The sequence below is a fragment of the Clarias gariepinus genome, chromosome 21 (assembly GCF_024256425.1).
Source record: "Clarias gariepinus isolate MV-2021 ecotype Netherlands chromosome 21, CGAR_prim_01v2, whole genome shotgun sequence".
NCBI classification, from domain to species: Eukaryota; Metazoa; Chordata; class Actinopteri; order Siluriformes; family Clariidae; genus Clarias; species Clarias gariepinus.
In genome coordinates this window covers 1,077,057-1,100,650 of record NC_071120.1, presented here as the reverse complement: position 1 = coordinate 1,100,650, position 23,594 = coordinate 1,077,057, and the positions used below count along the sequence as shown (strand labels likewise).

Below are 23,594 nucleotides of genomic sequence, written 5' to 3'. Positions count from 1 at the left end.
GTATTGTATGTGATATATCACATGTTTATGATAGAACATATATTCATTCATTATTTTACTTATAAACCAAACGGCTTAAAAATCCTTGTTTATTTTAATCCTTGCTAGTTCACTGCTAATGTTAACTAATGCAGAGTAGGCGTGGCTTCCCCTGACCCACCCAAGATGGCGGCTGCGCTGACGCATCGTTCCTATGGACAGCAGCGTCACAGGCGACATCTACTCAGTATATAATATCTATGAATTTTATCGGGGAACGTTCCCTTAACTGACTTTTCCCATACAGGGAGTAGGGAGCACCCTGTGAAGTACACTTCGGAATGGAACACAGCTCTATACTGTATAAAATAAACTGTATGATTAGTGGAATTTGTGTTAGTGTCAGTAGGGGGCGCTGGAGACGCACTGGTTCGAAAAGGCGGGGAAAAGGAAGAAGAAGAAGTTAAAGAGGCCGCGTCATCGACCCGGAAGTAGATGTAGTTCTGACAGGACTAAAACAAGCTAAGCTAGCTAATGTCGGAGAGGTAATATGCCAGTGAGGGGATATGAGTTAACAGCGCGCACTTCCGGCTGTGTGTGAGTCATCTCTAATCCCTGTGCTAAGTTTTAGTCCCTGTGTAACAGTGATGTCCGGTAACGCGGAGCGGTTAGAGCGCGCGAGCGGGCCTGGGCACGGGGACAGACTGCGCGAGCCTGGGCTCGCGGACGGAGAGGCGTTGTTCGGGCCCCGTGAGCCGCTCCGCCCCCCGCGCAGCGCTCCACCGGGGGGGGCAACAACAATAACAACAACAACAATCATACCGGGGGGGACAACAACAACAACACCGGCGGAGTGCTCCGGTAAACACCACACTATTATCATCTTCATCATCGTTATCATCATCACGTGACTTTGTTTACTCCGTGTGTGTGTGCGCGCGCTACACTGCTCGCTTACATTAGCTTAGCTTCACTAACGGCTAAAAATACAGATCTGGAGATTGATGTACAGACAGCTGGAGAGAGAGAGAGAGAGAGAGTGTGTGTGTTAAGATGAACATGAGATTATATGTCAGAGATTTGGAATTTATTTTCTGATATTTTATCCCTGTGTGTTAAACACGACGTGTTTAGTGACAGGACACACACACACACACACACACTCTCTCTCTCTCTCCAGCTGTCTGTACATCGGTGTCTGGTGGTTGTCGGTGGTTTCTCTGTGATGCCCAGGGCTCGTGCGGTGTCTCTGAGGGACTCTTCCTCTTTGATCTACAACAGACTGCCTGTTTATCCTTTCACACACACACACACACACACACAGAGTGGTCACAGGTGAACCCTACGACACACCATACCAGAGACTCCGAGTTGTTACCTGTTTAATCAGTCAGGACATATCCGGGGCCACCCGTCAGTCGTGTTTCAATATTATTGACCATGTGAACAGCGTGTGGGGTCAAGCAAAATGTGCCGTCATGTTCTGAGTCATGGAACACACTTAGATATAAAGAGCAGGACGTGGAGACTGAGATTCTGTTCTGTCTCTCACACTTCTGATCTCAATCACAAGCCTGCTCGGTGTTTATCTTGGGTGTTTGTCTCGTCTCGGGTGTTTATCTCGGGTGTTTATCAAACACGACATCAGAACTGAGCTGGTGTTCCAATACTTTCAGAGAAGGCTGTATATGCAGAAACATCCAGACACAGGGCAGATATTTTTAGTAGGAAAAGCTCTCACTGTGTGTGTGTGTGTGTGTGTGTGTGTGTGTGTGTGTGTTGTAGCAGACAGCAGAAATGTGTCTACGGTGTCGTACATCTCGTCAGTCAGTGCAGCAGCAGTGAAACCTCAGGCTGGTCCGAGCGCGGTGTATGAGTCCACACTGTCAGCACACGCCCCCGAGTTTGTCCCCTCCTACTACACACCTGTCCAGGTGAGACACACACGCGCGCGCGCACACACACATTTACGTTCATTTAATCTCACTACACGTCTTACAGCTCAGTGTACAGAGTGTCATGACTGTCTCATCAGTGTGTCCTCACAGTGACTACACACACACTGTACACTGTTATCTTTCTGTCTCTAACGTGTGTGTGTGTGTGTATAGGAGTATGTGTATGAGGAGGACAGCTCTAACGGTTATTACCCAGAGTTCTCTCTGGCGGACCTGGTACAGGACATCCTCAGTCACCTGAACTCGTCCCCGGGGTCGTTTGAGACGGACATCGGGGACATCACGTCCACGCTCAACGACTGGGTGACCAGCGAGGACACGCTGCAGGAGCTGGTCGAGCTCATCTTCACTCAGGTGTTACATCACGCCGGATTAATCATCACACACACACACACACACACACACACACACACACACAGTGCATTAACACTCCACATAAATACTGTTTGTAACCACAGCTCAAGGTGATGATTTAAATTCACACACCCATATTTAACCATATATGGACTCTAAACATGAGGTCACATGACTGCAGGTCACATGACAGGTGACACACCCCTGTATTAACCCCTCCCCCTGTGTTATGTTCCAGTCCACGTCGATGCCTAACTTCACCTACACGGGCGCTCGACTCTGTAACTTCCTGTCTCATCACCTCGCTCTGAGTCCCGCCAGCGGAAACTTCCGGCAGCTCCTTCTCAAACGGTGACCGACTTCTCTGTGTGTGTGTTTGTGTAACTGTACAGGTGACACCTCACTTATCATGTGTGTGTGTGTGCAGGTGTCGGACTGAGTTTGAACAGAGACAGCAGGCCCTGAAGGGTGATGATGAGACTCAGAAGAGGTTTCACACTTACGTTCTGTTCCTGGGAGAACTCTACCTAAACCTCGAGGTGTGTATATACACACACACACTCACACACACACACACACAGAGTAATGCACTCTGCTTGTTCCTCGTGTGAAACCTCACACTGATCTAACTGCAGAAACACCTCAGGCTGCACGTCTACCTGCTCAGTGTGAGGTCTGAGTCTTCACCTCCTGTGTCTCTCTGTCTCTCTCTCAGGTGAAGAGTGTGAAGGGCACAGTGTCTCGGGCGGAGATCCTCCTGGTTGCTCTCAAGGACCTGATGGACACACTGCTCTCTCAGCCCAGTGACAGGAGCCTCATGTGTACCGTCAAACTGCTGAAAGTAAACAAACGGGCCACGCCCTCACCTATATCCGGGTTACTCTGGGTCACATGACCACATGGGCCACGCCCTCACCTACATCGGGGTTACTCTGGGTGACGCACAGCACCTGCGTGCACAAACGGAAACACTTATCTGTTGGGATTAATAAAAAAAAATATATATGTATTTTATATTTTGTGTTAATTATTTTCATGTATTTATTTCTTTGGGCCGTGGAACGAATAATTTAAGTTTCCATTATTTCTTATGGGAAAATTAAATTTGATTTACAATTGTTGTGGAAAACGAGCCCACTTCAGGAACGAATTATGCTCATAATCTGAGGTTCCACTGTACTGTGTTCAGGACTAAGTACAGGTGACACCTCAATCATCTGGTCAACATTAATTTACGCTACTCGCGTGTGTGTGTGTGTAGCTGACAGGTTCGGTTCTGGAGGACGCCTGGAAGCAGAGCGGAAAATCCCACATGGACGATCTGATCCAGAAAATCAAGAGCATCTTACTGGACGCCGAGTGCAGCCGGTGTGTGTGAGAAGTGTGTGAGAAGTGTGTGAGAAGTGTGTGAGAAGTGTGTGAGAAGTGTGTGAGAAGTGTGTGAGAAGTGTGTGAGAAGTGTGTGTGTATTGGGGTCTTTTAATTACTGACATTTTGTAGTACTTAATAGTACTACTCTTATAAGGTGTGTGTGTGCAGTGATGTGAGACAGATGGTGTTGAATCTGGTGGAGCTGAGGTCTAGTAACTGGGGCAGAGTTCATGCAGCAGCAGCGTACAGTGAGGCCACGCCCGACACCGACCCCAACTACTACATGGTACACACACACACACACACACACAATTTATGCACTTTATTAAGGATACATTTAAAATATCCTGATTATTATTTTTATTCTCATATGAATCATGGCTGTGTGTGTGTTCAGCAGGACAGTGTGTACGACTCAGCAACATGTAGTTTAATGTTCATAATGTGTGTGTGGTGATGGTGTGTCTCTCTCTCTCTCAGAATGAGCCGACCTTCTACACTGCAGACGGAACTCCATTTACAGCCGCTGACCCAGGTGTGTGTGGGTGTGTGTGTGTGTGGTTTTGTACCTGTGTGTTTGTCTGTGTGTGTGGGTGTGTGTCTGATTGTGTTTGTGAGTAGTTAGTTCACACTCCAGCTGTGTGTGTGTTACAGATTACTCGGAAAAGTACCAGGACATTTTGGAGCGTGAGGATTACTTCCCGGACTTCTACGATGAGAACGGAAATGAATCGTGAGTCTCTGTCCCTCTCTCTCTCTCTCTCTCTCTCTCTCTCTGTCTAATCAGAGGAAACTTCATTTAAATAGCACTTTGAGGTTGTTACCACGGTTACAGTCCCGATATAACATCATGAGAAGGAAACAGATCGAGTGTGTACACACACACACACACACACACATTCTGAGCAACTTGTTTTCTAGATAAGAACCTGAAGTAGACTAGCTCTATAAAGTAAGTCTGTGTGTGTAAACATGCTCCTTCTCTAGCAGGGGGCGCTATTCTAACAGAACTCATTTTGGCTCCATGGTTTGTCTTCACTCATTCGGTGAGATATTGGAGCGTCACTCAGTCAGAGACACACCAGTACTTGTCCATATACATTATGTATAATATACCAAAAATATGTCTCATGTCTTCCACTCGTACGTGACCACGGCGTGGACTCCACCCCCTGCATCCTCGTATATAAGTGCACTACACATGTGGAAAGTAAGTTATAATAATAATAGCACCCTGTATAGTGCACTAGCCTAGTGTACTGACCCTCTAACAGGGATCTGTTTCTGAGTACACTCCTTATGTCCTTTACAAACACACTGTAATGAACCCTAAACACTATGGAGTGCACTTTGTAGTGCCGTGCTCTGTGTAAGCTCACATTGTGTGTGTGTGTGTGTGTGTGTGTGTGTGTGTGTGTGTACGTGCTGTACAGTGAGGAGGACGAGATGGAGCCGGAGATCGAGGAGGCGTTTGAGAAGTTCTGTCTGGAGACGGAGAGAAAGAAACCCTAAAGACTTTGAAGTGCTGAAGCGTCTGCTGTGGCCATCGCCTGGAAAATCCACACCACGTCTCACCTTCTTATTTTAGATTATTACGCATGAAGAGCTCGGGGGCTTCAGACTCCTCCTCCTGTCTGGAGTTCCTCTGGGGCTCGAGGGCGAGCGGCTCCTGATTTGACTTTGTTTTTTGTGTGTTTGGGTTTGTGGAAGAGACGCGAGCGGTTTGCAGTGAGGTTTTATTTCTTCAGCGAGACACGTCTAACTGGACGCGGGTTTGATGGTACAGAAGAGTTTATAATGAAGCAGGTTTTCAGTGTTTATTGTGTTCGTTGTTTTTTTTTCATGCGGTTCATTTTGAGCCTTTTTAAGAGTTTTACAGATTTTGATGTCCTGCTCTGAGATTCAGTCTCCGTGAAGGGTGGATTCAAGAGGTGTGTGACTTTCAGCACTACACACACACACAGAGGAATGTTTATTTTATTAAAGTATTGTAAATATAATTTACTGCATCGTTGGCCTGCAATAAACCTTTATAACAGCTCTGATTGGTTGTGACTCCTTCATTCTCTCTGTGACAAATTAATTTGATATCAGCTGATATTTTAAATCTTCTTGTGGTGTTTATTTATAAAGACAGTGTGCACTACAGCTACACAACATACACACACACTACATGACTCACTAGCAGGCGTAAATCTCTTCTGCCGTTCATTGCCATAAAGTGTGGAGTTATAAAACTTAATGTCCACATTCAGGAGTGATTCGGTTTGGTCACCTGACCCTGAGTTATGAGAGGTTTCTCCTTCTTTGTCTGTAGATACAGTAGAACCTTGGATTGCAAGTAACCTGGTTTGCGAATATTCCGCAAGATGCACAATTAAAAAACAAAAAAAAACAAGTCTTGGTTTACGAGTACCGAGTATCATGTATCACACGTTTGATTCTTGTTTTGACGCCGAGCGTCACGTGATCACAACTGAGCCAACGGTTTTTCTCTCTCTTGTGCTGTGGAATTGTGGGTAATCGTCTCCCCTGCTGGGTCTTAGTGCACATCTTACTGGTATAATCAACATCTGATGTGTACGCTTGTACTGTTTACTATAACACTGTGACCACGTGTGTGTGTGTGTGTGAGTGAAAGTATATTCGGTAAACTGAAAGTGTGTGTGAAAGAAAATCGTCCTACACAGCAGACTATGACACCACTGGAAAAGGGGATGTGACAATTTCCCCTCAGTCATTGCATCTCGCTGGAGTGTGAAAAAAATGGAGCTCGAAAAAGGATTTATATATTTATCATTATTATTATCGAGGACATCATATTAAAAGGACACAATAATTTACATTTTAATTTAGTCAGAAAATCCTGAGTATTATATTGGCTAGTATTTTGTAAAAATAAATAAATATCCATACGTCTTTAATCAATTATTATAATCAATAATGTATTTATAAGTTATACACGTTTCAGTAGTAAATGTTTCATAACGGTATCAGTTATTGTTTTTCAATATTTAATGTCCGTAGTGTGAAATTTCCACAGCAGCAGCGACAGGTATCCAAGTTGCTCATGTTACCTTGGTAACGCACAGAGGAAGTGACGTCAGCACTGGTGATGGTGCAGGGTGTTCAGGATAGTGGAGTTTAGTCGAGGGAAGTTCCCTTCACCAGCATTCACTGCAAACGGAGTAGGGAGCACCCTGTGAAGTGCACTTCAATATGGAACACATCTTCACACACTCATTCACACGAGCCAAATAATGTGATGATAAAATAATAAGTGAATTAACATAGTCACACTCTCACCATAATTACACTGACTATAATCACACACTCACTATGATCGCACCTGCTAAAACCAATTCAGTTTTATTAGTATAGCGCTTTTAACACTTGTCATTGTCACACAGCAGCTTTACACAATCAAAAACAAATAATGGAAATGTGTATGAGATGTGTGAAAAATGTGTGTGTGTGTGAATCAGAATGATCAGATCGTCCCTGATGAACGAGCCGAGTGTGACGGTGCTGAGGGAAAAACTCCCTGAGATGGTAATAGGAAGAAACCTTGAGAGGAACCAGACTCAACAGGGAACCCATCCTCATCTGGGTGATAACATTGGAATCACACACACACACACACACACACACACACATTATAATTACACACTTGCAATAATCATATGCTACAATCATGTGTTACGTCCCCTACGTTTTAGAAGAGGCAGGAACATAGGGTGACATATAAGAGTGGAGGCAGAAGCACTCAGGTGGACTACATCTTGTGTCGACGTTGTAACCTGAAAAAGATTAGTGACTGCAAAGTGTTGGTAGGGGAGAGTGTAGCCAGACAACACAGAATGGTGGTGTGTAAAATAACCCTGGTGGTGAGGAAGGCGAAGAGGACAAAGGCAGAGCAGAGGACAAAGTGGTGGAAGCTGAGAAAGGAAGAATGTTGTGAAGTCTTTAGGGAGGAGTTGAGACAGGCTATGGGTGGCCAAGAGGGGCTTTCAGTTGACTGGACAACTACAGCCAATGTGATCAGGGAGACAGGTAGGAGGGTACTTGGTGTATCATCAGGTAAGGGGAAAGTGGACAAGGAGACTTGGTGGTGGAATGAGGAAGTCCAGGAGTGTATACAGGGAAAGAGGCTAGCTAAGAAGAAGTGGGACACTGAGAGGACGGAAGAGAGTAGACAGGAGTACAGGGAGATGCAGAGTAAGGTGAAGGTAGAGATGGCAAAGGCCAAACAAAGAGCATATGAGGACTTGTATACTGGGCTGGACAGTAAGGAGGGAGAGGTGGATCTGTACAGGTTGGCAAGGCAGAGAGATAGAGATGGGAAGGATGTGCAGCAGGTTAGAGTGATTAAAGATAGAGATGGAAATGTACTGACAGATGCCAGGAGGGTGATGGGAAGATGGAAGGAGTACTTTAAGGAGTTGATGAATGAGGAAAACGAAAGAGAACAAAGAGTAGAAGAGGTGACTGTTGTGGAACAGGAAGTAGCAAATATTAGTAGAAGTGAGGTGAGAAGGGCGTTGAAGAGGATGAAGAGTGGAAAGGCTGTTGGTCCTGATGACATACCTGTGGAGGTATGGAAGTGCTTAGGAGAGGTGGCAGTAGAGTTTTTGACAAGTTTGTTTAACAAGATCTTGGAGAGTGAGAGGATTCCAGAGGAATGGAGGAGAAGTGTATTGGTGCCAATTTTTTTTTTTTTTTTTTTTTTTTTAACTTTATTTTTATAAACTTTAACACGACAACAAACAAACAACACTTCTTCATGGGTACAAACATAAATATTTTTTCAAAGTATAACACAGAAAGTGAAAATAAATTGAATAAATTTCAGCCTGGTCAACTGGTTACAAAATAAGCAAATAATTGTAAGCATGTATATGAGAATATTTGTGGTCGTACATTCATAGACATGGTAGTTATTTCTGGAGTATTACCAAGCAGCCATTGATCCTATAACACTACATATATTTAGAATAAAATGTACACATATTCCCCTTTGGTATTTATCTGACCTCTCTCTGTTTTGATATATAGATTGTCCATTTTCCCCAATGCTTCTTAAAAGTCTCTTCTTGCAGTCTCAGTCTGAATGTTAATCTTTCCATCTTGTAAATTTCTGTAACTATTTGTTCCCACTGAGTTCTTGTTGGGGGAGGCTGCTGGAGCCATAGACGAGTGATTACTTTTTTTGCTGCTGCTAGTAAAATCCTGAGTAAATATTTATTCATATTTTTAATTGAATCGGGTATATTGCCAAGAAATAAAATATAAGCTGTTTTTTCAATCTTAATTTCCAATATTTCCTCGATGCCAGAATGTATTTCTGACCAAAACAGATTCAAGACTGGACAAGACCAGAAGACATGTACATGATCAGCCAATAATGTCCCACATTGCCTCCAGCAAGAGCCCTGATTTGCCATTCCTTTTTGTTTTGCTTTTACTTTGGGCGTAATAAAAAAACGAATTGTATTTTTCCAACAGAATTCCCTTAGAGCCCTAGAACTACTAGACACGCACTGTGAGTGCCATAAATTCAACCATTCTACAGCTGGAATACAAATTTGCATTTCCTTTTCCCACTTTTCTTTGATATACTGAGTAGAATGCCCTTTAATATCTTGAATGCAGTTATATAAACCAGATATTAATCGTTTTTCGGAAGTATTTGTATTATACACTTTGATAAACATATCTATCAAAGGGGAATAGTCATTTGTAACTCTTCTGATTTTCGTATCATAATAATGTCGAACTTGTAAAAATCTATAAAAATCCTGTTTCTCCAGATCATATTTGATCTTCAAGTTCTGGAAATCCTGAATTTCCCCCTTTGATGTAATAGAACAGAAAGCAGTTATTCCTTTTTGTGTCCAGCTTTGAAACCTTTTATCCATCTGAGCGGGAATAAACTGAGAATCATAACCAATCCAGGTTAATATTCTCATCTGATACTCTAGTTTGAACCTTCTCATCAATTTATACCATTGTTCTAAACCACATTTTGTCCACTGAGTTAAGTTTTCAGATATCTCCTTAAATTTATTATTATCACCTAAAAGTGACTGAACTGGAACTGGGCTTTGCGAGATTTCCAATTGTTTCCAATTGGCAGTATAGGTTGAATCACAGCAACACACCAGATTTCTCAGTTGGGCAGCTATATAGTAGTCTTGCAGGCATGGCAGGGACCGTCCACCTTTTTCTTTTGCTAACTGTAGGGTTTTAAATTTAATCCGTGGTTTCTTACTGTTCCAAATAAATCTAGAAATTATTCTGTCCCAGTTGTTAAATTGCTTTTGGGGGATTTCAACTGGTAAGGCCTGAAATAAATATAATAGACGAGGCACTATATTCATTTTAACTGATTCTACTCTACTGCTCATATCTAATGGCAGTAATGTCCATCTATTCACATCAGTTTCTATTGACTTGTTAATGGGGACATAATTGTATTTATATATCAAAGTAGGATCCTTTGATATATTTACCCCTAAGTACTTAATGTACTGAGAATCCCATTTAAAATTATATATATTTTTTAAAGCCTGGGGGGGTGAGAAATTGAATGTCAAGATTTGTGTTTTGGTAAGATTTAAAGAATAGCCAGAAAGACTCCCAAATGTCTTGAGAGAGGAGTACAACCTGGGTATTGTATTTTCAGGGTTGCTCAAATAAACAAGGATGTCATCAGCATAAAGGCTTATCTTCTCTTCTTTACCTTTAATATTTACGCCCTGTATGTCCATATTTTCTCTGATCAATTGGGCCAGGGGTTCAATAAATAGCGCAAATAAGGAAGGGGACAGTGGGCATCCTTGTCGAGTTCCTCTCTCTAAGGTAATTCTCTGAGACAAGTGACCATTTATTTTTAATATTGCTGTGGGAGCAGAATATAATGTCTTAATAGAATTAATAAATTTCTCATTAAAACCAAACCTGTGTAGCACTTGATATAGGTATAGCCAGCTCACGGAGTCAAAAGCTTTCTCTGCGTCTAGGCTAAGAAAGGCTGAGCTAATTTTGTTTTTGGTAACATGACTCATTATCTGAAGTGTACGTCTGATATTATCATGGGTTTGTCTGTTTTGAATAAACCCGGTCTGATCATGGTCTATTAAATCTGGTAAAATGATTTCCAATCTTTTTGCTAGGATTGAAGTATACAGTTTATAATCTACATTAAGAACTGAGATGGGTCTATATGAACTACATTCTTTCCTGTCCTTTCCTTGTTTATGTATCACCGATATGATGGCCTCTTTCCAAGACTGCGGAAGCTCTCCCTCTTTAAGTGTATGGTTAAATGATCTAAGAAGTAAGGGTGTTAATTCAGATCGAAATATTTTATACCATTCAGACGGATATCCATCAGTTCCGGGAGACTTATTTGTCTTTAAACTATTTATTGCTTTATCTAGTTCATCTTGCGTTAGTTCTGCCGTTATTATTTTGGTTTGTTCTAAGCCAATTGACGGTAAGTCCAATGAGTCAAGAAAATTTGAAATCGACTGCCTATTTATTTGAGATGGTTGAGAGTAAAGAGTTTTATAAAAATATTCAAAAGAATTTTGAATGTCCTTTATACAATTACTTATTTTCCCTGTAATTGGGTTTTTAATATTTTTTACTATGTTTTTTGTTCTTTGTTTGCAGAGACGCCAAGCTAAAAGTTTCATGGCTTTAGGCCCGGTTTCATAGAATCTTTGTTTAGTAAATTTGGCCTGTTTTTCCACATCGTCTTCATATATTTTATTAATTTCATCTCTCACCATCTTTATTTGATTCAGCAGATTTGAGTTATTATTCTGTCTGTGCTCATCTTCTAAATTTTTTATCTTTTCTTGTAGTTCTTGTAACTTCTTCTGTTTAGCCTTTTTCCGCATGGAAGTCAATAGGATAATTTTCCCTCTTACAACTGCCTTAAAGGCGTCCCATAGCACATGAGGTGAAACCTCTCCATTATCATTGTTCAGTAGGTAGTCCTTAAATTCAATTTTCAGTTCCTCCTGTACTGTTGTATCATTTAATATTCCTGTGTTTAAATGCCAGATTCTGTTTTTTGGCATGTTATCTAAACATAATTTTAAGTAAACACCAGCATGATCTGATATATCTCTCACGCCAATACTACAATCTTTAACTATATGAAGGTCTGATTTAAATATTAAGAAGTAATCAATCCGGGAATAAACTAAGTGAGGATTTGAATAATATCTATACTGTTTACCTTTAGGGTTTAACTCCCTCCAGATGTCAATTAGGCCTAACTCTTTCATTATTTTCCGCACCATAGAGGCCTGTGAGGTTACTATCTTTGTTCTTTTTATGCTAGACAGGTCCAGTTTAGGTTGGAGATGGATATTCAAATCTCCTCCACATATTAAAGTACCGCTTGTTTCTGAGGCTATCAACTGAAATATTTTCTTAAAGAATTGTTTCCCAGTGCCAGGGGGAGCATAGACATTAAATAAAGTAACCATTTTTTGATCTAATTTTCCTTTTACCAATATGAATCTTCCTTCCTTGTCTCTTAGTTCAGATATATACTCAAAGGTTTGTGAATTAGGTATCAAAATAGCTACCCCTCGTTTTCTACCAGACTGATGTGATGAAAAGTAACAGTTTTTAAAACCTAATGTTTTTAATTTTTCATGCTCCAAATCCGACAAATGTGTCTCCTGCCAAAATATGATGTTTGTTTTCTCTCTCTTAATTTTTGCTATGGCCTTGCTCCTGTAAGCATATTTTAATTAAATATATTTGTGTATGCAGCAGTGTAACAATATGATAATATTAATCAACATAATATTAATCTTAGTGAAATAATATAGAGGTTAAGTGAGAAAAGCAGACAGGTCGTAAAACATAGCAGTAAGAGAAGGGTTAGAGTGACCCAGATAAGACAAGATAAGGTGCCAGGTGTCGGACTTGGCCTAATGAAGGATTGAAACAAGTGTTGGATACACGTATACATGTCTAAGTAAGAATATAGACAAATATCCAAAAGACACACAATCAGTTTTAGGAATACTGAGTTTAACAAAAGTAGACACAAAAATAAACTAGTATGTGCATCTACCAAATAAAGAGATGCTTATACATGGTCTGTCTCTTGAGAACTGTAGAATAAACCGGAACAACCAACAGGCAAAGCAGGGAGGATAGAAAAATCCTGGAACAACCAACTAAAACCCAAGGACAGAAGAAATAATCAGGTGACAGACACCAGATAAGCACAAGGCACTAGAAACCAGATAAAAAGAGGGGCTAACGAGGTGTACGGGGAACTATGTAATAAACTATACACTGAAACTAAACTTGAAAGAATCAGGGGATCTCCCTGCGAGACAGTGTGTGTGTGTGTGTGTGTGTGTGTGTAGATGGACATGTGGGCAGACTGGACGGGCAGATAAGAAATAGAAAAATCAGAGACACAGAGCTAGTCTTGTGAATAAAATATTTTAATAAGAGTAAACAAAGAATAAAAAGGCATATCTACATGGTAATAATATAAAATACAAAGTATAAAAGCCCAATGTAAAATACAAAACATAAGGGGTAAAAGCGTCAACAGAAATAAAATTCCTCAAAAGGAACACAGTCTAAACTGCCCTGGCTGTCCGAATCATCCAAAGGGATGAAGTCATCAATGGAGAAGTCGCAGTTGGCTATAAAATAGAATAAAATGTATAAAAACATTGAATGGGGTAAAATAAGGCAAATAAGTAAAATAGTGTAAAGGAGATGCTTACCCATGGCTGGTCTCTTGAAAAATGAGGAACATACCAAAGAAAAACAAGGAAAAAGCCTTGAAAACAAGCGGCACCCCTATATTTTTATAAAAAAAGATATGAAAAGTGTAAAGATAATAGAAAATAATTATTAAAGAAGATGTATTATAATGGAGAGAAGTTTCGAGCATAGTAAGAGTCAGATAAGCGCAGGAAGAAGTCAAATAACGAGGTGTAAATATAAAGGGAAAGAGTTATGAGCATGGATAGGAGTCAGATAGCGAGGTGTATGACATAATGGTACAAAATAAGAGAAATGTAATTTTAATGGAAAAATTAATTGATAAAAACTGGATTATAATGGATTATAATTTTGCTGTGGTCAAACGAGGTGAAGGTACAGGGGAGGAGACTGGAGATCCCCCCTCTCAGAAACTGTATAAAAGGAGCATGATTTTGACTGTGAATTCAGTCTGGACTTGGCACTGCTTTGGTTCTGATCCAAGGCATGGCTAGGCTGGCTCATCTGGGTTCTTATTGCTGCAATAAAAGCCTGACTTCATCCAGCTCTGTGTGGCGTAATCTTCTCTAATTCTTCTTTAATTCTCTATGTTAATGATTTGTTAACTGATTGATATTTTAAATTAACAGCAACATCAACAGGTGGAAGAATTTTCTCCCACATTTATTGGTGACCCCCGACTGCGATTGCCGTTGAGGGGTGACCCCTCTGGGGACCTGGGACCACCGCGGGCTGACAGACCATTAACTTGTGCCGGCATAGAAAAGGTAAGCAGAAAACCTGTTTGATCAAATTTCTGCATTAGAAGTTCATGGTCTGTTAGTGTGCGTGTTTCCAGCTGGAGGGAGTAACTCCTAAGGTATATTGAACACATTTTGTTGAATGTTGCTAATATTAATAAAATAAGCACTACATTTATTTTAATATAAAAAGACTGGATGAAGTAACAAAGAATTGGGAGATCTCCAAAAGTTTTTGTTTTCTGATTTTTGTTGTTTATATTCTCTTTATTATTTTTTGTGTTGTGTGACATCTGAGGTAACGCCACTGTGTTGGGGCTAGAGCCCGTATATGAGGAATTGCCAACAAGTGGGGCTGGACCCAGATGGTCCGTTTTGATATATGGTAAAAGATATCTGAGGTAACGCCACCGTGTTGGGGCTAGAGCCCATACACGAGGATTCGCCAACAGGTGGGGCTGGACCCAGATGGTTTAAAGTCCTGCAGATCACTAAGTAGAGGACGGAAGCAAATCCTCAGACGTGGCAGGTGGAAAAAGTCCTGTAATAAGCCGCTAGGTATAGAACTCATTAAAAAGCGAGGTGTTTCTAAGACGCGGAGCTGAACAGGTGGTTATTGTGAAAAAGTCCTGTAGGTGGTTGTGCTGTAATCTCGAGTCCTAGGGCTAGAACCCACTTGTGTGAGGTATCGCTAGGAACAGTGCTGCAATCACGTTCCCTAGGGTTAGAACCCATATATATGAGGTATCGCTAGGGAACGAAAGGAGATTGCTATTTGAAAATTCCTACAGGTGGTATTGAAGTTTTCTGGGCCCAGGTTGTGTTGTGTGATAAAAGGTTTTACTGTTGATGTTGTTTTGAGTACTCAAATTGTTAAAAACTGTTGTGAAAAGTAGAAAAAACGCTTGTGCTGTGTGTCTTTTGTATCTGTGAGTGTCCTTTGTATCTGTGAGTGTCCTTTAAAAGTGTGCGTGCATTAAATTTATGTGCACAGTCCTGAATTTATATGTATGTGTAAGAATATAGTAAGTGATACGATATTAGAGATAACTCAATGAGAAGATAGAAGGAATTCAAAAACACCTTTTTGGATTTTCTGACTTGCTATAATTATTAGCATAGGCGTGCTAGGCCAACATTTTTACTCAGCCCCCCTAGAAATTCTCTATAAACTTTACACACATTGCTGATCGCCCATCGTCCCCTTTAAATTTGATATGAAAGCGGTGACAGACTTCGACTCCTTCGCGTCTTTCAGCGGGTCTTTAATTCGCCATCACAGAGGGAGGAATAAGGCAAGGTGTGTGTTTTTCCATAAATTGTTATATCTGCATCAGTTCAGTCCTTTTTCATAAATACAGTTTACTAAATATCATGAGGGATTAATCAGTTAAATCTTCGCTGTGTTCACCGTCATCACACCAGCTGTTTCCTCTAGTGAACATGAAGCCCTTAATACATCCTCTATATAGTCTACTTTATAAAACAATCATGCCGTTACTGTTTCAATTGGAAAACCTACCAGTCTATATAAAACATTGCACAGTGCATAAGGCATTAACTACCATAGAGTTCTGCACATAAATGATTAAAAATACTGACAGACAGCATTCAGTGCACTCGCTTTAACTGCATTGCAGTGTGATTTACAGAGAGAGAAAAATCATTTTTGTAATAAATGTATTGTATTAAAAAATGTCCCAAATCGTAAAATACATTTATCAGTCTTAGAGTAGGGTTTTTGTCACTTTGATTTAGAAAAAGTTACTTTTTAATTAATAGAAACAACAACAAAAAAAGAATGATAACATTGAAAATGATTAACAGATAAATGTTTGACACAATTGGCACCACACAGTTTATTCCATTGTCCAGCCTCATAGGTGTGTTGTTTATTTTGCTAATCAATGTAAGTTTAAAGTTATATGCTGTTTTCTGGTTACATTTTTCTGATTGTACCTGTACATAGAAAAAGGTTTATACAGTAAACAGTGTGTGTGCGTGCATGTGTGATCAGGAAGACTCATTTGAGTACTGATTATGAACAAGCCAATAATGTGTTAAACATCTATGGGGGGTGAGCCCCCTTAACCGAAAATCCTAGAAACGCCCCTGATTTTAATAAATATAATAAATACATAATAATAAGTTTAAATAAAAGCGTATAAGATAAAAGCATATAAGTGTTACATATAATATTTATAGTATTAAAGAAAACGTGTGGTTATGGTACGCGCCGTTAGACATAGAACTCACTGTGACATTAGCTTCCTTTGTAACACGAAAGTGGTACAGGTGTTGAATGTATCAGCATAGTAGTATTATAAAATAATAATATTTTTGGATTAGTGTACATATGCGCAGCAACATATTAGTTATTAATGATAAGCTTAAATAAGATATAAAAGGTACCTTTACGTGTTGTGTAGTCAACGACACAATACTAAGAACAATAAACATAGTGCATAAAGTAATAAATGTACCTAGGTTACACATAAAACAAATATTAAATATAACAAATGGAGGAGATCAGATGATAAGTGGAGTTAGAGAAATTAACTGGAATGAGCAGATAAGAGAAGAAGAAGTTTTAACTAAGCGCGAACGGGAGTTTAGAATTTTGGAGTCAGATCAGAGTGAAAGATATAGATGTTTATTGAATAATCCTGAGAAGGATTTACTTTTAGAAAAAGAGTGTGACAAGGGAGAGTGGATACATAGGCTCTCATTAAGACCTGTTGTGTTAGATCTTGACGGCAACACACACTTTATTACTTACATCATATTTTAGGATGGAGAAAAGATTTTTTTTCATTGGGTTAGTTCTTAGAGAGATTCGTTTAAAAGTAATAAATAGTACGATAGAATTTGGAGGAATAAGTGGACCCCCCTCCACTTCCTTGTTTAACACCGCTCATTTCACTGCTGCAAGCATACCCAGATTTTGATATATCGCGTTTAGAGGAAAGCGCGGGAGGTTGGAAAGTAAAAAGATATAGACTAATAAGAGCAGAGGCAGGTCCGGTAGTGCTGAGTCGTATGTGGGTAATTAATAACAATAGTGAATTTGCGTTAATACATGTGGGACCAGACGGGAGAATAATTTTTCAGACCCTTGACAAGATAGTTATGCCTCTGATATTGACACCAGTGGAATATTAATGCTTAAATATGTATGTGTATGTGTATGTATGTGTGTATGTATGTATATATATATATATGGAAAAAAAAACAGCTATTATAAATCGGTAGCAGCTAAAAAGTACACAGTAAGAGAGCTATAGGGAAGAGGCACAGGAATTTACACCATAGATCAAGACAGAGGTGTGTGATAGGGAAGCTATTCTGCAGTAAACAAAAAAACAAAACAAAAAAGCATGGCCAAAGCCAGCGACACCTGCAGACATAAATTATAACTAAACATAAAGAAGATGAAAAAATATTAGAAAGTGCATGATAAATTGGCATGACGGGACATCAGGAGAATTGCAATGGCTTAAACAGGGAACTTTTAACGAAGAATGTTGTAAGGAAGTAAAAAAAAAAAAAAAAAAAAAAAATGCTCAGACACACAACTTCAGGAAAGGGTAGCAAAAAAAAAAAAGGGACATTGTTAAATGGTAGGAAGAATAAGAAAAGGATAAAAGAAGACAAACTGAAGAAGAAAAACAGGAAACAAAGTTAGAGAAAGAGGAACAGGAGTCAGGAGGGAGCGAAGACAGGAAAGAAAAAGCTCATGAGGGAAGAAAAGAGAAGACAAACTCAGAGACCACCACCATACACTGAGGAACACATTCAACAGAGGAATAGGGGAATGTACCCACTACAGGAGCTGCATGAACAAGATAAAGGAACATGGGGAGGTGAAGGACATGTGTTGGAAGAAAAAAGAAAAAAAAAAATGATGTTATTTGACTCTGAGTGGATGCCCAGACAAACAGAAGAAACAAGACAAGAATCAACAACTCCCAGGCATGATAGTGACAACAAAAAAGAATGGAGTGAAGAAGAAGAAACAGAGTTACACATACTAACAGAGAATGAGGAGCTGGAGAGAATGAGAAAACAAAGTAAACAATACCTGAGGAAAAGAAAAGGGCCCGGAGATAAACGGCAAGCCATATCTGACAAAGGAATAATGGAACAAGTGGAATGTGCCATGAAGGAAAGAAAAAGAGAAGAAGAAGACCTGGAAGAAAGGGAAGACACAGACGTATGTCCCAGAGAATCCTGCTCATCGCCATGTCACAAGTCTGACACAGACGAGGTAGAAACTGAGGAGGATAAGATAATCGAAAGAGCTCAGAAGGAACAAGTGAAAAGGAAAGTAAAAGGGTTCATGATCATTGAACCTAAAAAAGATGCAATAAAAAAAAAAAAGAAAGGAAAGACCGGATGAGCACTTCAAGACGCAGAGTTTAAACATACCCAAGAGGTGGAGAACGCACGCAACGATGACCAGACTGCAGAAAAGTGACCCTGCCATTGCACTGCATCATGTATTATGACACAGGAAGTCAAGATGAAGAATATGCACAGCTGTGGACCGATGTTATGGAAGACTATCACATATATGGCACTAGGAGACATAATCTTAGGTGCCGCAGGAGCAGCCATTACTGTACATTTGACTGAACAACTGGAACACTGGCATCAAGCATCTAACACAGCACCTCACATTTCTCTGCTAGTGGGAGAAGAAAACACAATCTAAAGAACTATGACTGATGATCAAGCAAGCAGCTGAAGTGACTAGGTGGGAACAAACCTCTAATCCTTCTGTACATATTTTACAAGATCAAAGATTTTTTTGAAAAAAACATTGTTAGGATTAGATAGAATAAGGGATACAGAGATAGATGGGAACATGCTGTTGTCAACACACCCTCAGAGGGGGATGTGTAACATTCTGTTGTCATCGCACACACAAATGTCATTTAAGATGGCAGGATGGATAGATAAAAAAGAATTAGCAATAGAGGAGGAATAGCTAAAAACAATCCCAGAGAAACTATGGGCAAGACATTCCACAGAGGTAGGATAAGTTAAGGCTAGAGGACAAGCATTAATAACAATAAGACAAATGCAACATTGCCTCATCAAAGACAATATCCACTGACACCTCAAGCTATAACAGGTATTAAGCCTACAATAGATGGGTTATTAGAAGCTGGAGTATTAATGCCCACTGAAAGTCCTTGTAATACTCCCATATTTTCTGTCAGAAAGCCCAACTTAGATAATAGAGACTTGTGCATGAATTATGAGCCATAAATAAAATTGTAGAAGCAGAATTGCCTGCAATGCCTGATCCTCACACACCACTGTCTAATATACCAGAAGATACTCAGTGGCACACTGTCATAGATTTATGTTTAGCATTTGTTAGTATTCCACTACATGTGAAAATGGACAAAGCTAGTAGAGAAAAGTTGGAAGTAGAATATCTAGGCAGAGAATTGAAAGGAACATCTAGACACATATCTCCTGAACATATAGAAGCAATATTAAAAGCCCCTAAACCACGGACTGTAAAAGAGATGCTGTCTTTAGGATTTAGTAGAGACTGGATTTGTAACTTTGCATTAAAACAACACCATTAAGAGCAATAGTTAAAGCAGCTGAACAGACAAAAAAATTGTGCAGTGTTAGAATGGACACCTGAAGCACTGGAGGCTTTTGAACAGCTAAAGAGAGAACTCTGTACAGCACCAGCACTCGCTAGTCCAGAGTATAATAAGCCATTCCACCTGTATGTCTCAGAGTGTAGCTGTTTTGCCACAGGGGTTCTGACTCAACAACAAGGTCCTAGCAAGCAACCAATCGCTTATTATAGTACAGCGCTTGATAATATTGGAAAAGGCATGCCACCCTGCTACCGAGCAGCAGCATTTGTTTATTGACAAGCCTCATCAATTACCATGGGACATCCAGTCGTATACCACCCACATATTACATGCACTCCTGACCAGCCATAGTTTGTAATTACAAATGCTAGAAGAAAAGAATATTATGTAATACTTTCTGCACCTAAGTTAACTATATATATATATAGACACGCCAAGATTTAGAGAATCAACGTCTGTCACATACAGATATTTTTTGTAGATGGGTTGTGTTTTAGAGATGGGGATAGCAATAAAGCAGGCTATGCGATAGTAACACCAGCTCTAGATGGAAAAGCATTTAGAATAGTACAAGCAGAACATGTGCCACTACCTTGTACCCAGTTAGCCGAGTTGATCGCTTTGTCAGGCACCTGTAAGATAGCAGAAGGAAAAGCATGCACTATATATACTGATTTAGCTTACGCATATGGAATATGCCATTTGTATGGCCCCATATGGGCACAAAGAGGTTACGAAAGAGCGGACGGAACATCAGTAGTACATGGAGAAGCAATAGCAGAGCTAGTAGATGCAATCAAACTAACATCAAGTCTAGCCATAGTCAAATGTGTACAGCACATAGAAAAGATAGTACTTTAGTTAGTGATGAAAATGAAGCAGCAGATGAAGTAGCAAAGAAACCAGCAGTAAAACATATAAACAGGAAGCCAGAATAAAAATAATGACACTAATTTATGGCAAAGTGCAGATGGGCGTTGTTTAGCTCCACAAAGTTTTCTCATAACCTTGATAAAACAAGCTCATGGTAAAGATCATGTAGCAAGAGGGGAAGTGATAAAAAGAATCCAAAGGAATGGTGGTCACCCTATTTAGGCCCCATGGTTCATCGAACGCTATCACAGTTCTGCGACATCTGTGCTAGATTAAACAATAAAAAGCACTTTACATCACCAATAGAACATATTCCAGAACCATACGGACCATTTAGACACATAATGTGTGACTTTGTAGACATGGGTGAGCCTAGGTTCCAAGAAAAACAATATATCTTAGTGGTTGTCGATAGATTCAGCAGATGGGTAGAAGCTGTAGCAACAGCTAAGGAGGATGCAACTGCTGTAGTAAAATTCCTATGTAGAGAAGTAATACCAAGATTTGAAATCCCAGACACCCTAAGCTCAGATAACGAAAAGCACTTTGCAAACAAGGTAATACAGAAACATCAAGCATAGATTCGGATGTGTATATTGCCCCAATCTCAGGGGATGGTAGAGAGAGAGCGAACGGAATTTTAAAAATGAAATTGGCTAAAATATGTGCAGATACAGGTATGAGCTGGTCACAAGCTTTACCGCTAGCTCTAATGTGCATGAGATCGCAAACTAACCAAAAGACACATTTAACACCGTATGAAATGCTTACTGGCAGACCAATGCTGACATCCTTTGTTCGAGGACCCTATAAAGGTCCATCTCACGAATAACTACAAAGTGAACTTGATCATTATGTAAAACACTAATCTGAAATGCACAAAGTTATTTTCCAACAGGTTAAGGGAGCGACCGTGCTTGATGACAACAGTCAGAGACCAGCTAACGACGCAGAGGAGACAGACGAAAGAACAGTGCCTGGTGATTGGGTATTTATTTGAGTGTTCAGAGGAAGGTGGAATCAAGCTAGAGAAGGACCATACAAGAATGGACCCTATAGAACCTGTACCAGAGGGGGAAGCAAGGCCGTATCCACAGTAGAAAATCTCCTGTACGATCTGCACCGAGATCTGGAAGCAGACTACGGCACGGACCCCCAGGAAAGATGGGATGCATTACGACATGATCTGGTCGACTGGTATCCACGCTACCCAACACAGCCTAAGAAATTCATCACCATAGCAGACGTAGTGACTCAGGACCTCAAGTGGGTTACAGCAAAGGCACGGGACATGGTTTCCCTTGATGAGAACTGAGGACTTCTAGAGACAACATCATACCAACTAGGGAGATACCTTAAGTTTGGCTGCTGCACTACTGCAAACGGTAAAGAGCATGGCGAAAGGTATGGACCGTTGGGACGATTGAATTCGAACATGTCTATCTAACAGCATCAAAGACCATAACTAAGGTACGGTTGGGAGAAGACGTTTATGAACAGATACTCCGATTGCCACACAACGAATGTTGGATGCATTGCCCACGCCAGGGCATTGGTTAGATCTTCTTTGTCAAGGAGGAGACGAAGAAGATCTAACCAATGGTTAGATCTTCTTCGAATTGTTTTTCGAACCGCTATCATTCCTCCTGACCTGTACAGACTTACACATCCTTGACTACACTAAGGAGGACCGCAAACTGATGATGTACGAGGGAAGTAAAAACCTGGACTCTCTATCTTTGTTCTACAGGGACCCTAATTCTATGTTCGACCCGTCTTTCAATGTATACGTATGATATTTGCTTTATATCCAAAGAGTATAAAGTTCAGGTGATGAATACACTGTCGAGCATAAGATGCTGGCAAGGTGTGGAATTTTCCCTCTGGATTGGCTAAACTTGAGGGTTTTTCGCCCACCTCTGAACTCATCATATATACCCATCATATATACCCGTTAAATACTCATTATATGTACCCGCTATTAACTCAAGTTTGTAACCAACATTTATTTCTCATTTACTCATTATTACTTCTTATTTACTCACCATATGTTTACACCTGATTATACTGTATACGTTTATGCTTACTAATTTCAGGGTGGTCCGTTGATTGAGGGGGTAATATGTAAGAAGGACAGAAAAATGTAAGAAGGACAGAAAAATTGATTAATAAGAAAAGTCACAGAGTTTTTCTTTATGCGACTTAAAAGTCGCAGAGGGGGAAATATGTAAGCATATTTTAATTAAATATATTTGTGTATGCAGCAGTGTAACAATATGATAATATTAATCAACATAATATTAATCTTAGTGAAATAATATAGAGGTTAAGTGAGAAAAGCAGACAGGTCGTAAAACATAGCAGTAAGAGAAGGGTTAGAGTGACCCAGATAAGACAAGATAAGGTGCCAGGTGTCGGACTTGGCCTAATGAAGGATTGAAACAAGTGTTGGATACACGTATACATGTCTAAGTAAGAATATAGACAAATATCCAAAAGACACACAATCAGTTTTAGGAATACTGAGTTTAACAAAAGTAGACACAAAAATAAACTAGTATGTGCATCTACCAAATAAAGAGATGCTTATACATGGTCTGTCTCTTGAGAACTGTAGAATAAACCGGAACAACCAACAGATAGAAAAACCAAGGGCAAAGCAGGGAGGATAGAAAAATCCTGGAACAACCAACAAAAACCCAAGGACAGAAGAAATAATCAGGTGACAGACACCAGATAAGCACAAGGCACTAGAAACCAGATAAAAAGAGGGGCTAACGAGGTGTACGGGAAACTATGTAATAAACTATACACTGAAACTAAACTTGAAAGAATCAGGGGATCTCCCTGCGAGACAGTGTGTGTGTGTGTGTGTGTGTGTGTAGATGGACATGTGGGCAGACTGGACGGGCAGA

At 40.1% G+C, this 23,594-nt stretch overlaps 1 protein-coding gene across 4 annotated transcripts; it reads left to right on the top strand.

The window, feature by feature from the left end:
• Positions 1-577: 577 nt before the first annotated feature.
• paip1 (poly(A) binding protein interacting protein 1) lies at positions 578-5,707 on the top strand. Of its 4 annotated transcripts, none has more exons than XM_053480464.1 (12): positions 578-770; positions 810-840; positions 1,768-1,913; positions 2,091-2,291; positions 2,530-2,642; positions 2,719-2,830; positions 3,007-3,132; positions 3,553-3,659; positions 3,831-3,948; positions 4,143-4,197; positions 4,317-4,395; positions 5,096-5,707. In XM_053480464.1, exons 1-12 carry the CDS (start codon positions 627-629, stop codon positions 5,172-5,174), a joined length of 1,311 nt encoding a protein of 436 aa, XP_053336439.1. In that variant the 5' UTR covers positions 578-626; the 3' UTR covers positions 5,175-5,707. The 4 variants fall into 4 exon arrangements, with proteins under 4 accessions (XP_053336439.1, XP_053336438.1, XP_053336437.1 ...); XM_053480463.1 differs by having other exon boundaries at positions 1,765-1,913; XM_053480462.1 differs by having other exon boundaries at positions 578-840.
• Positions 5,708-23,594: the final 17,887 nt, after the last annotated feature.